Source organism: Carcharhinus amblyrhynchos, unplaced genomic scaffold (genome assembly GCF_965287045.1).
Source record: "Carcharhinus amblyrhynchos unplaced genomic scaffold, sCarAmb.v2.hapA scaffold_593, whole genome shotgun sequence".
Lineage (NCBI taxonomy): Eukaryota > Metazoa > Chordata > Chondrichthyes > Carcharhiniformes > Carcharhinidae > Carcharhinus > Carcharhinus amblyrhynchos.
The window spans coordinates 1-13,455 of record NW_027650333.1 but is presented as its reverse complement, the minus strand read 5'-3'; the positions used below and the strand labels follow the sequence as shown (position 1 = coordinate 13,455).

At 52.6% G+C, this 13,455-nt stretch overlaps 1 protein-coding gene across 1 annotated transcript in view; it reads left to right on the top strand.

Moving 5' to 3' along the window:
- LOC145339659 (cohesin subunit SA-1-like) overlaps nt 1-12,659 on the top strand; it is a 69,586-nt gene extending 56,927 nt beyond the window's left edge. Inside the window, exons 21-27 of the mRNA XM_080184173.1 lie at nt 3,840-3,929; nt 7,203-7,406; nt 8,020-8,090; nt 8,601-8,688; nt 10,531-10,611; nt 11,202-11,294; nt 12,076-12,659. Coding sequence (XP_080040299.1) covers nt 3,840-3,929; nt 7,203-7,406; nt 8,020-8,090; nt 8,601-8,688; nt 10,531-10,611; nt 11,202-11,294; nt 12,076-12,480 — 1,032 coding nt within the window. The 3' untranslated portion in view covers nt 12,481-12,659. The remainder of the gene's footprint in view (nt 1-3,839; nt 3,930-7,202; nt 7,407-8,019; nt 8,091-8,600; nt 8,689-10,530; nt 10,612-11,201; nt 11,295-12,075) is intronic.
- The last annotated feature ends 796 nt before the right edge of the window (nt 12,660-13,455 follow it).

Here is a 13,455-nt window from a genome sequence, read left to right as displayed (position 1 = left end):
CCCGTGACTTAAATATATTCAGCGAGGCAGCCTCCACCACTTCAACGGGCAGAGAATTCCAGAGATTCACCACCCTTTGAGTGAAGAAGTTCTTCCTCAACTCTGATCTAAACTGCACCCCCCCCCCCCCACTTATCTTGAGGCTGTGCCCCCTAGTCCTAGCCCTGCTGTCCTTTCTAAAGGGGAAGAATCTCTCTACCTCTACCCTATCCATCCCCTTCATTATCTTATACGTCTCTATAAGATCTCCCCCTCATCCTTCTAAACTCCAACGAGTACAGACCCAGTCTATTTAGTCTCTCTTCATAGTCCAACCCCCTCATCTCCGGTATCAGCCAAGTGAACCTCCTCTGCACTCCCTCCAAGGCCAATATATCCTTGCGTAAGTGCGGCGACCAAAACTGCACACAGTACTCCAGCTGCGGCCTCACCAGTGCCCTGTACAGTTGCAGCAAGACCTCCCTGCTTTTATATTCTATCCCCCTCGCTATAAAGGCCAGCATCCCATTCGCCTTCTTGATCACCTGCTGCACCTGCAGACTGGGTTTTTGCGACTCGTGCACAAGGATGCCCAGGTCCCTCTGCACCATAGCATGCTGCAGCTTTTCGCCTTTTAAAATAGTAATCCCTCCTACTATTATTTCTACCAAAGTGGATAACCTCGCACTTGCTAACGTTATACTCCATCTGCCAGCTCCTCGCCCACTCGCTCAGCCTGTCCAGATCTCTCTCTCTTCCAGAATTTGGGGAGAAGCTGGGACTACCAGACTGCTCATAGAACACAAGTGGGCATTTATCCATCGTGAGTCTTAGTCTCAATTACGATTCCAAGTTCCAGTTCCTGACAGAGCTCCGGGTCTTCCTTCCTTGGTCGTGATACAGCCCCAGATTTAATCAGGATTCACAGTCCAGCTGGCAGCTGCAGTCGTGACACACGGTCACGATTCCTAACCCTTCTGCAGCAGTACCGGCATCCCTGTCTTTGAAGTTACTCGTGCGATCGCGGCTGTCCCAGCAGGACTCTTACCGTTAAAAGCCGGGATCGCGATCCGCCATCAGAAGTACTCCAACATTCCCTACTCTTCAAGGGATCCACTTGATCCCAGTTGCCTATACATGTCATGTGCCTCCTGCTTCTTCTTGACCCGGGCCTCAATATCCCGAGTCTTCCAGGGTTCCTACTTCTGCCAGCCTTGCCCTTCACTCTAAGAGGGATGTGTTTACCCTGAACCCTGGTTAACACACTTTTGAAAGCCTCCCACTTACCAGATGTTCCTTTACCTTCCCACAGACTCCCCCAGTTAACGTTTGAAAGTTCCTGCCTGATCCCATCAAAATTGGCCTTGTCCCAATTTAGAATTTTAACTTTTGGGCTAGACCTATCAATCTCCATTGCTATCTTAAAACTAATGGTCCAGAGTGATCCCTCACTAACACTTCTCTCACCCTGCCTCTTCCTGATTTCCCAAGAGGAGGTCAGGTTTTGTCCCCTGTCTAGTCGGGCCATCCACATACGGAATGAGAAATTCCTCCTGAATACACTCAACAAATTTCTCTCCATCCGACCCTCTAATACTATGGCTGTCCCAGTCAATGTTGGGAAAGTTAAAATCCCCGACTATCACCACCCTATTTTTCTTGGAGCTGTCTATAATCTCCTTACATATTTGCTCCTCAATTTCCCGCTGACTATTTGGGAGCCTATAGTACAACCCTATAAAAGTGATTTCATTGAGGGGAGATCTCATTGAGACTTATAAGATAATGAAGGGGATGGATAGGGTAGAGGTAGAGAGATTCTTCGCGATCAGAAAGGACAGCAGGACTAGAGGGCACAGCCTCAAGATAAAGGGGGGGGGGGCAGTTTAGAACGGAGTTGAGGAGGAACTTCTTCACTCAAAGGGTGGTGAATCTCTGGAATTCTCTGCCCGTTGAAGTGGTGGGGGCTACCTTGCTAAATATTTTTAAGTCACAGGCAGATAGGTTTTTGATAGGCAAGGGGATTAAGGGTTATGGGGAGAGGGCGGGAATGTGGAACTGATCCACGACAGATCAGCCATGATCTTATTGAATGGCGGGGCAGGCTCGAAGGGCTAGATGGCCTACTCCTGCTCCTATTTCTTATGTTCTTATTTCCTCCTCCTTATTTCTCAGTTCTGCCCATATACACTCAGTGGGCGAACCCTCAGATTTATCCCCTCTCGTACAGCCATGATGTTTTCCCTAATCAAAAATGCAATTCTCCCCTCTTCTCTTACCTCCTGTCCTTTCTTTCCTACAGCATCTGTACTCTGGAACATTGAGCTGCCAGTCCTATCCCTCCCTTAGCCATGTTTCAGTAATTGCTATAATATCCCAGTCCCATGTACCCATCCATGCCCTGAGTTCACCTGCCTTGCCCGTCAGGCCTCTTGCTACCAGGTCGCCTCTCAACCTTCGTCTCTCCAGGGAGAAGAGACTGAGCTCCCTCGACCTATCTTCATAAGGCATGCCTCCCAATCCAGGCAACATCCTTGTAAATCTCCTTTGTACCCTTTCAATAGCTTCCACATCCTTCCTGTAATGAGGCGACCAGAACTGCGCACAGTACTCCAAGTGGGGCCTGACAAGGGTCTTATAAAGTTGCAGCATTACCTCCCGACTCCTAAACTCAGTCCCTCGATTAATGAAGGCCAGTACACCATACGCCTTCTTGATCACATCCTCCACCTGTGAGGCTGATTTAAGAGTCCTGTGGACCTGGACCCCAAGATCCTTCTGCTCCTCAGCACAGCTAACACTCCTACCCTTGATATTGTATTCCTTCCTGCCAAAATGGACCACGACACATTTATCCGCGTTGAAGTCCATCTGCCACTTCTCCGCCCAGTCTATCTATCTATGTCACGCTGCAACTTCTGACATCCCTCCAGACCACACCACCACCAACCTTCGTATCGTCGGTGAACTTACTAACCCATCCCTCCACTTCCTCATCTAGGTCATTTATGAAAATGACAAACAGCAAGGGTCCTAGAACAGATCCCTGGGGCACTCCACTGGTGAACGACCTCCATGCAGAAAAAGACCCATCCACAATCACTCTCTGCCTTCTGCAGGCAAGCCAGTTCTGGATCCACAAGGCCCCTTGGATCCCCATGCCCTCTCACCAGTTTAATCTGGGCTTCCCTTGCTCTCTGTCTTGCTTTTGCCTGACCTGTCTGGTATTAGGTTTAAACATTGCCTTTACTACTTAAAGATAAAGTATAAGATAATGAAGGGGATGGATAGGGTAGAGGTAGAGAGATTCTTCCTGCTTAGAAAGGACAGCAGGACTAGAGGGCACAGCCTCAGGATAAGGGGGGTTTATATCAGAGTTGAGGAGGAACTTCTTCACTCAAAGGGTGGTGAATCTCTGGAATTCTCTGCCCATTGAAGTGGTGGAGGCTGCCTCGCTAAATATATTTAAGTCACGGGTAGATAGGTTTCTGATAGACAGGGGAATTAAGGGGAGAAAGCGGGAAAGTGGAACTGATCCACTATCGGATCAGCCATGATCTTATTGAATGGCGGGGTAGACTCGAAGGGCTAGATGGCCGACTCCTGCACCTATTTCTTATGTTCTTAATGTGGTCTCTTTAACTCCTGTGCTGCCCTCAAACTGCTCTTCTGTTTCCCCACTGCTTTGGGCCCCTCCCAAGAATTGGTTATGTTTGTCTCGAGGCGAGTGCAGGGTATATATGGATTGGTGGGTGGGTGAAGTAAGGAGGTGGCCAGGGTAAAGTTACAGAAGACATTACTTGCTTGCTGAAGCACTGTGGAGACACTGACTGCTGCTGCCTCTCCTTGTTCTTTTCCAGTACTCTGCGGATGCTGAGAAAGTCTCGAACCTGCTGCAGATTCCCACTTTCTTCGACCTGGACATCTATTGCAGCAGGCGGCTGGAGAAGGTGAGACTGGGTGTGGGAGGGATGGAGAGTAGGATAGCCCTCTCATCCCAGGCGCTTTCACACCTCCCATGTATCCCTCTACTCTTAGCGATCCTGTCCACACAACATGCAACCTGGGTCTCTCCTCTCTCTCTGTCTCCCTCGCCCTCTGGGTCTCTCTCTCTCTGACCCCATCATTCTCTCTCTCTCCCCCCCCCCACCTCTCTCTCTCTCTCTCTCTCTCTCTCTATATACCTTGCCCTCTGGGTCGGTCTCTTTTTCTCTCTCTCTCTCTCTCTCTCTCTCTCTCTCTCTCTATCTACCTCGCCCTCTGTGTGTGTCTCTCTCTCTGTCTGTCTGTCTGTCTGTCTGTCTGTCTCTCTCTCTCCCTCCCCCCAACCTTGTCCTTCGGGTCTCTGTGTCTTTCTCTCGCTCTATCTCCGCTCCTCCCCTTGCCCTCTGTCTGTCTGTCTGTCTGTCTGTCTGTCTGTCTCTCCCTCCCTCCCTCCCCTTTCCTCCCTCACCCTCTGGCTCTCTCTCTGTCTCTCCCCTCCACCCCACCCCCTCGCCCTCTGGCTCTCTCTCTCTCCTCACGCCACCCCCTCGTCCTCTGGCTCTCTCTCTACTTCTCCCTCGCCCTCTGGCGCTCTCTCTCTACTTCTCCCTCGCCCTCTGGCGCTCTCTCTCTACTTCTCCCTCGCCCTCTGGCGCTCTCTCTCTACTTCTCCCTCGCCCTCTGGCGCTCTCTCTCTACTTCTCCCTCGCCCTCTGGCTCTCCCTCGCCCTCTGGCTCTCCCTCGCCCTCTGGCTCTCCCTCGCCCTCTGGCTCTCTCGCTCCCTATTTTTTTATTTATTCATTTGTGGGACCTGAGCAGCGCTGGCTATGTCAGTATTTATTGCCCATCCCTGGTTGCCCCTTGAGAAGGTGGTGATGAGCTGCCTTCCTGAATGGCTGCAGTCCGCGTGCTGACCCACAATGCCGTGAGGGAGGGAATTCCAGGATTTTGACCCAGAGACTGTGAAGGAACGGCCGATTATATTTCCAAGTCGGGGTGGTGAGGGGAACTTGCATGGGGTGGTGTTCCCCATGTATCTGCTGCCCTTGTCCTTCTGGATGGAAACGGTCGTGGGTTTGGAAGGTGCTGTCTAACGATCTTTGGTGCATCTTGTAGATGGTACAGACGGCTGCTACTGAGCGTTGGCGGTGGAGGGAGTGGATGTTTGTGGATGGGGGGCCAATCAAGTGGGGGCTGCTTTGTCCTGGGTGGTCTTGAGCTTCTTGAGTGCTGTTGGAGCTGCCCCCATCCAGGGCAAGTATTCCATCACACCCCTAACTTGTGTCTTGAAGATAGTGGACAGGCTTTGGCGGGGGGGAGTCAGGAACGTAACATAAGAAATAGGAGCAGGAGTTGGCCATCTAGCCCTTCGAGCCTGCCCCCCCATTCAATAAGATCATGGCTGATCTGATAGTGGATCAGTTCCACTTTCCCACTTTCTCCCCTTAATTCCCCTGTCTATCAGAAACCTATCTACCCGTGACTTAAATATATTCAGCGAGGTAGCCTCCACCACTTCAACGGGCAGAGAATTCCAGAGATTCACCACCCTTTGAGTGAAGAAGTTCCTCCTCAACTCCGATCTAAACTGCCCCCCCCACTTATCTTGAGGCTGTGCCCTCTAGTCCTGCTGTCCTTTCTAAGCGGGAAGAATCTCTCTACCTCTTTGAATAGTGTGGATGAACAGAGGGATCTAGGTGTATGTGTACATAGATCCCTGAAAGTTGGGAATCAAGTAGATAGGGTTGTTAAGGAGGCATACGGTGTCTTGGCGTTTATTGGTAGGGGGATTGAATTTGGGAGTCGCAGCGTCATGTTGCAACTGTACACAACTCTGGTGCGGCCGCACTTGGAGTACTGTGTGCAGTTCTGGTCCCCACATTACAGGAAGGATGTGGAGGCTTTGGAGAGGGTGCGGAGGAGGTTTACCAGGATGTTGCCTGGTATGGAGGGGAGGTCTTTTGAGGAGAGACTGAGGGATTTGGGATTGTTTTCGCTAGAAAGAAGGTGGCTAAGAGGGGATCTTATTGAAACATATAAGATGATTAGAGGTTTAGATAGGGTGGACAGTGATAGCCTTTTTCCTCTGATGGAGAAATCTAGCATGAGGGGGCATGGCTTTAAATTAAGGGGGGGGTAGTTATAGGACGGATGTCAGGGGTAGGTTCTTTACCCAGAGGGTGGTGAGGGATTGGAATGCCCTGCCTTCTGAGGTTGTAAATGCGCCTAGTTTGGGGGCGTTTAAGAGATCTGTGGATAGGTTTATGGACGAAAAGGGATTGGTTTAGGTTAGTGGGTCATTGTTTTTTTTAACTGGTCGGCGCAACATCGTGGGCCGAAGGGCCTGTTCTGCGCTGTAATGTTCTATGTTCTATTCTATGTTCTACCCTATCCATCCCCTTCATTATCTTATACGTCTCTATAAGATCCCCCCCCTCATCCTTCTAAACTCCAACGAGTACAGACCCAGTCTATTCAGCCTCTCTTCATAGTCCAACCCCCTCATCTCTGGTATCAGCCTAGTGAACCTCCTCTGTACTCTCTCCAAGGCCAATATATCCTTGCGTAAGTGCGGCAACCAAAACTGCACACAGTACTCCAGCTGCGGCCTCACCAGTGCCCTGTACAGTTGCAGCAAGACCTCCCTGCTTTTATATTCTATCCCCCTCGCTGTGAAGGCCAGCATCCCATTCGCCTTCTTGATCACCTGCTGAGGTGAGCTCGCTGGAGTATTCCTCCCCTCTGACCTACTCCTGTAGCCATTGTGTTTATGTGGCAAGTCCAGTTTCTCTCGACCCTCTCTGTCCCCTCCCCGCGCTATTTTTTGCGTGTGTGCTCCTCCCCAGGCCCACACTCCCCCCTGTGGTGGTCCTCCTTCCCCCACCTCACGGTGGCACAGTGGTTAGCACTGCTGCTTCACAGCTCCAGGGTCCTGGGTTCGATTCCCGGCCTCGGGTCACTGTCTGTGTGGAGTTTGCACATTCTCCTCGTGTCTGCGTGGGTTTCCTCCAGTTTCCTCCCACAGTCCAGAGACGTGCGGGTTAGGTTGATTGGCCGTGTTAAGAAATTGCCCCTTAGTGTCCAGGGATGTGTAGGTTAGAGGGATTAGTGATTCTCTATGATTCTCTGTTTGGGCCCTGTGACCACCCCTCCCCTCCCAAGCTGGCCTCTCTCTCTCTCAGACTCTCTCTTGTGTCCCTCTCCCTCATCTCTCTCTCTCTCTGGTGTGTGTTGGCAGTATTTGGACCTCCTCCTGAAGCAGATCCGGGATATTGTGGAGAAGCACACGGAAATGGAGGTTTTGGAGGCCTGTAGCCGGGCCTACTACACCCTGTGTAACGAGGACTACACCATCCGTAACCGGGTGGACATTGCCCGCAGCCAGTTCGTCGACACGCTGGTGGAGATATTCACTCAGTCTGTGGAGGAGCTGCTGCACGAGGTCAGTCTGCCCACGACTACACAGACACACGCTCGCTCGTGCGCGCACTCAGACGCTCGCGCGCGCACTCAGATACACACACACTTTGTCTCTCTCACATGCACACAGAACAGACCAACTCTCTCAGCCCTCAAACATGCATACAGACACACAAACACCCACACTGTCTCTCTCACACACTGTATGTATGTATATATATATATATATATATATATACACACACACACACACACACACACACACACACACACAGGGAGGAGAGTTTCCCCAGAGTCTGACAGAGACTTCACCTCCCTACCGCGTCTCTACAACCTCCTCCTGTTCACCACCCACAAGAGCTTTACACTGGGGAAGCTGTGGGCTGGGGAGTCGCGAGGTTGGCGCTGGGAGCTGTGAGAGGGCATGTCGGGGTTAGGGAGCCGTGTGCTCTTTGAGGGGAGTGGGGGGGTGCTCGGGGAGGGAGTGGGGGCCACGGAGGGGGCTCGGGGAGTTGCGGGGTGGCGGAGGGGGGGACGTTCGGGAAGGGAGGGGCTGTCTCGGGGAGGGGAGAATTGGGGTTGGTTTGAGTCACTGTGCTCCGATGGCTTTGGTTGATGTTTCTCTGTGGTTACAGGTGGGAGAGACAGATGAGAATAATTTGTACACCGTGGCCACATCACTGAAGAGACTGGCTGCCCTGTACAAGTGAGTGTCACCATTCAGTGTCCCCTCACCTGGCTATCATCAACACTGAATGTCCCTGAGGCAAGCCCCCACCGCCCCCCACCAACGACTGTCCCCGAGGCAAGCCCCTTCCCCCCCCCCCCACCCCCAACTGTCCCCGAGGCAAGCCCCTTCCCTCACCTCCAGCACCACCCCTGCTACGCCCCCTCAGCCCCCCCTCCCCTTGCTCACGAACGTCCAGAAGACCCTGTGCCGACCCGATTTAAATCATTCCGCCGTTGGTGGCCGTGCCTTCAGCTGCCTGGATCCTTGAGCTCTGCGATTTCCCTCCCTCAGCCCTCACCCTGGTCTTGTCTCCTTCCCAGAGCTCCTTCACGCTTCCTAGACGATCAAGCCATTCATCTATCCTGATCCCTGGGGCGGAGGTGGGGGGAGGGTGTCGGGGGTGTGGTAATATTTAACAGTAAGTTGGTGTTGGCTGCCCAGGTGAGGCCTGGTATCATCAGCTGCCTTGTCTTCTCTCCTGCACAGTGCCCACGACCTCACCAGGTGGGAGTTATTCGACAATTGCTGCCGTATCCTGGAACGAGGGATTGACACAGGAGAGATCCCGGAACAGGTAGATCAGGGGTAACCCGGTTTTGGGAGTGGGGGGAGCGATGGCCTAATGATATTATCGCCAGGTTATTAATCCAGAAACTCTGGGGACCTGGGTTCGAATCCTGCTGTGGCAGATGGTGGAATTTGAATTCCATAAGTAGGGATAGATAAATAATTAGTAAATAAATAATTATATCCAGAATTCACAATCTACTGATGACCGTGAAACCATTGTCGGAAAAACCCATGTGGTTCCTTTAGTGAAGGAAATCCCCCCACGCATCGATTTCCCTCCCTTGTCCTCGAGTGGGCTGACCTTCTCCCTGGCTACCTTCTTGCTCTCTCTATATATGGATAAAAAGCCTTGGGATTTTCCTGAATCCTGCTGGCCAATGCTTTTTCATGACCCCCCTTTTTACTCCTTGCTTAAGTTTCTTTCCACTTTCCTTGTATTCCACACTTGCTTCATGTGTTTCCAGCCTCCTAGCTTTGACAAATGCTTCCTTTTTCTCTTTGACCAAGCTCACAATATCTTTCGTGATCCAACATTCCCCAAACTTGCCATACTTATCCTTCGTCCTTATAGGAATGTGCTGTTCCTGAATCCCTATCAGCTTACACTTGAAAGCCTCCCACATGCCAGATGTTGATTTGTCCTCAAACATCTGCCCCCAATCTACGTTCTTCAGTTCCTGCCTAATATTGTTGTAATCAGCCTTCCCCCGATTTAACACCTTACACTTATCCATCAGTACCTTAAAATTTACTGAGTTGTGGTCACTGTTCCCGAACTGCTCCCCTACTGAAACATGGACCACCTGACTGGGCTCATTCCCCAGTACCAGGTCCAGTGCTGCCCCTTCCCTGTTTGGACTATCTACAAACTGCTTCAAGTATTTAGGTAGTCAGATAGCACGTCTTTCAGACTATGGGAGGAAACCGGACCACCCGGGGGAGGGGGGGAACCCATGCCGACACGGGGAGAACGTGCAAACTCCGCACACACAGTGACCCGAGCCGGGTCCCTGGCACTGTGGGCCAGCAGTGTCACCATGCCACCCTATTAATATAGAGTGAAAAGCATTGTCTCCTGCGCGCTGTTCGGGCAATGCGTATTCCCCACACAGAAGAGAAGGAGAAAGTGCTGAGGATGTTACAGTCGTGGCGAGGGTGTAGAGAAAGGTCAATTTATTGTAAGGTAGGTCCTTTATATATGAGTCTTTCAGAAGTCTGATGGCAGCAGGGAAGAAGCTGTTCTCGAGGTAGAGAGAGATTCTTCCCGCTTAGAAAGGACAGCAGGACTAGAGGGCACAGCCTCAAGATAGTGGGGGGGTGCAGTTTAGATCGGAGTTGAGGAGGAACTTCTTCACTCAAAGGGTGGTGAGTCTCTGGAATTCTCTGCCCGTTGAAGTGGTGGAGGCTGCCTCGCTGAATATATTGAAGTCACGGGTAGATAGGTTTCTGATAGACAGGGGAATTAAGGGGAGAAAGCGGGAAAGTGGAACTGATCCACTCTCAGATCAGCCATGATCTTATTGAATGGCGGGGCAGGCTCGAAGGGCTAGATGGCCGACTCCTGCTCCTATTTCTTTCGTTGAGCCGAAGAAAGTGGAAGAGAGTATGCCAAGGCTGCATTGTATCCTTAATTATGTTGACTGCTTTTCCAAGGCAGGAGAGAATGCAGACAGAGTCAATGGACGGGAAGCTGGTGTGCAAAATGGACTTGGCTTCGTTCGTGCCCCTTTGCATTTTCTTGCAGTCTTGGGCAGGGCTGGAGCCATACCAAGCTGTGACACAAGTGGAAAGGGTGCTTTGTGAAGACGTTGTGTGTAACCCTCATTCCTTTCCTCTTGATCCTCAGATTGTTATTCAAGCACTGCTCTGTGTTCACTTTCATATTCTCTGGAGACTGGCCGTCATCTCCGAGTATCCAGGAACCAAGGTAATGTGGGTGGATCCTGTTGGCTGGGGCCTCCGGAATGGCTGCAAACACTCCATGCCACACGGCAGCCTCGGTTAAACTGCTGGTGGGGTGCAAAGCGAAGGAGTTTCTGAACAGGGGTTTCCTGCCGCACAGTTTGGGATTGTGTGCCAGCAGAGCTGTCAGCTGGCTGGGTGCTGAATGGGAGAGACATTATCACCCTTTGGCACACCAGCACTTAACTGTGTGCTGTACCTGTCCTTGGAGTGTGTAGAGGGAGTTTTACTCTGTATCTAACCCCGTGCTGTACCTGTCCTGGGAGTGTTTGATGGGGGGACAGTGTAGAGGGAACTTTACTCTGTATCTAACCCTGTGCTGTACCTGTCCTGGGAGTGTTTGATGGGGGGACAGTGTAGAGGGAGCTTTACTCTGTATCTAACCCTGTGCTGTACCTGTCCTGGGAGTGTTTGATGGGGGGACAGTGTAGAGGGAGCTTTACTCTGTATCTAACCCCGTGCTGTACCTGTCCTGGAAGTGTGGGGGGGTGCTGTGAAGGGATGCCATTGGGATTGGTGGCGATTTGACTCACTCTGACTCTTTGACGTGTGCAGGAGCAGCTGATCAGACTGAGGAAGCAGAGGAACACGGTGCTGGCCATGTGTCAGCACGGCCTGTCTAACGCCAGCAGGAGTGTGAGGGAGCAGGTGAGTGAGCGTGAGCCCAGTGCGCCGGCGGAATTCCAGCCACCTCCGCTGACCAGCACCAACCGCACCCACCCCTCTCCCCGCAACCCGTCAGCTCCCCCACTGACTGCCCCTCCACCCACCACATACCCTCGGGGAACACACAGCTGTGGAACCGTTCCCCAAGAGTCAGTGCCTTCAGCGGAGGTGAGCACAAGAGAGAGGGGGAATTAAAGCCCGTCCAGGAGACTGTGTACCCTGTGAGTGAGGATGGTCAGGCGGCGAGTAGGGGACGGTCAGTGCCAGCCTGAAAATCTGCAAGGTGACTGTGGGGTGAGCCTTGGGATGGGGGGGGGTGGGTGGGGTAGGGTGCTGAGGACAGAAGGTGGGAGGCCTCAGGGCGACGGAGGGGAGGTGCATGGGGCGGCTGGGAGGGGTTTGGGACAGCAGGAAGCTCGGGATGGGTGGGGTGGGGGCCTCGGGGCGGTCGGGGGAAGCCTCCGGATGGTGGGGGGGGGGAGTGGGTGGTGGCCTCGGGCGGTCGGGGGAGGGGTCTCAGTGCGGCAGGCTGGAGGGGGGCGCTGGGTGGCTCGGGACACTGGGCGGGGGGGGGTTGCGGTTTCTCTCGCTGGGTGGAATGGTTGTGTGCACACTGGGACACTGTGTGTGCTGGGATCAGTTACCGTTGTGTTCTCTGGTCGAGGGGTGATGATGCTGCGCGCAGAGCGCTGATACAGGGGTGGGGGAGGTCGGTGGGGGTTGTAACTCGTTAACCATCCTGTTCTGTCCGATTCTGCCACAGTCCTTTGTCCTGCTCTGCGACCTGCTGGTGGTCTTCAGCTCGCAGATGACGAAAGACGGCCATGATGAGTTGCAGCCCCTGGTCTTCACCGCTGATGTTGCTCTGGTCTCTGAGCTCCTGAGCTTTGTCATGGACCATGTCTTTGTGGAACTGGATGAAGATGGAGACGGTGAGGAGAGACTCCAGCTGTCTCTGACCGAGCTGTACCTCGTCGATATCGTAGAACACTACAGCACAAACAGGCCCTTCGGCCCACGAGTTGTGCCGATCACATCCATACCTACCAGGGCCATATCCGTAACTCCCACTCCCGTTAGATCCCATATACTCATTCAGAAGTCTTTAAAAAGACCCCCCAGCGCTCTACCACCATCGATGGCAGCTCACTCACCACCCTCTGAGTGAAAAACTTACCCCTGACATCTCCTCTGTACCTGCTCCCCAGCACCTAAGAGCATAAGAAACAGGAGCAGGAGTCGGCCATCTAGCCCTTCGAGCCTGCCCCGCCATTCAATAAGATCATGGCTGATCTGAAGTGGATATAAGAACATAAGAAATAGCAGCAGGAGTAGGCCATCTAACCTCAAACCTGTGTCCTCTCGTAGCGACCTGGGAAATAGCCTCCAAGAATCTGCCCTATCTATTCCTCTCAACGTTTTACAAACCCCTATCAGGTCGCCTCTCATCCTTCGTCTCTCCAGGGAGAAGAGACCCAGCTCCCTCAACCTATCTTCATAAGGCATGCCTCCCAATCCAGGCAACATCCTTGTAAATCTCCTCTGCTCCCTCTCAATAGCTTCCACATCCTTCCTGTAGTGAGGCAACCAGAACTGCGCACAGTACTCCAAGTAGCTACCTTGTCCACCTTCTTCACGTCTCCCCTTCGCCTCCTTTGCCCCGACCCCAGCTTCACATTCACATCCTCTTCAAACTGCACGCAGCTCTGTCCGCCTTGTTGTCCAACGAGGGGCGTACACGCGGTGGGTCGTGCGAGGGCTGCCCTTGGATGTTTCTTCGAGAGTTGCCTAGTGCTTCATGTCGTTAGTGTGTGCCTAAACTGGACCATCTGACGGGCAAGACGACAGCTCAGTGACTATCACTGTTTGCTGTGCAGACACATGGATTTGGGCCGGTGTCTGTGGGAGTTTGCGCATTCTCCCCGTGCTTGCGTGGGTTTTCTCCGGGTGCTCTGGTTTCCTCCCACACCCCAAAGATGTGCTGTTAGGCTGATTGGTGTAACAAATTATCCCTAAATTAGTCTCCCCTCAATCTGGTTTCCAATGTGGAGTGCCATAAGCGTAGACAAGGGTCAGGGGTGGAAGAGGGGGACTCACAATGTTAAAATGGTGGCGTGGGTTCGTTGGGCCGAAGGGCCTGTTT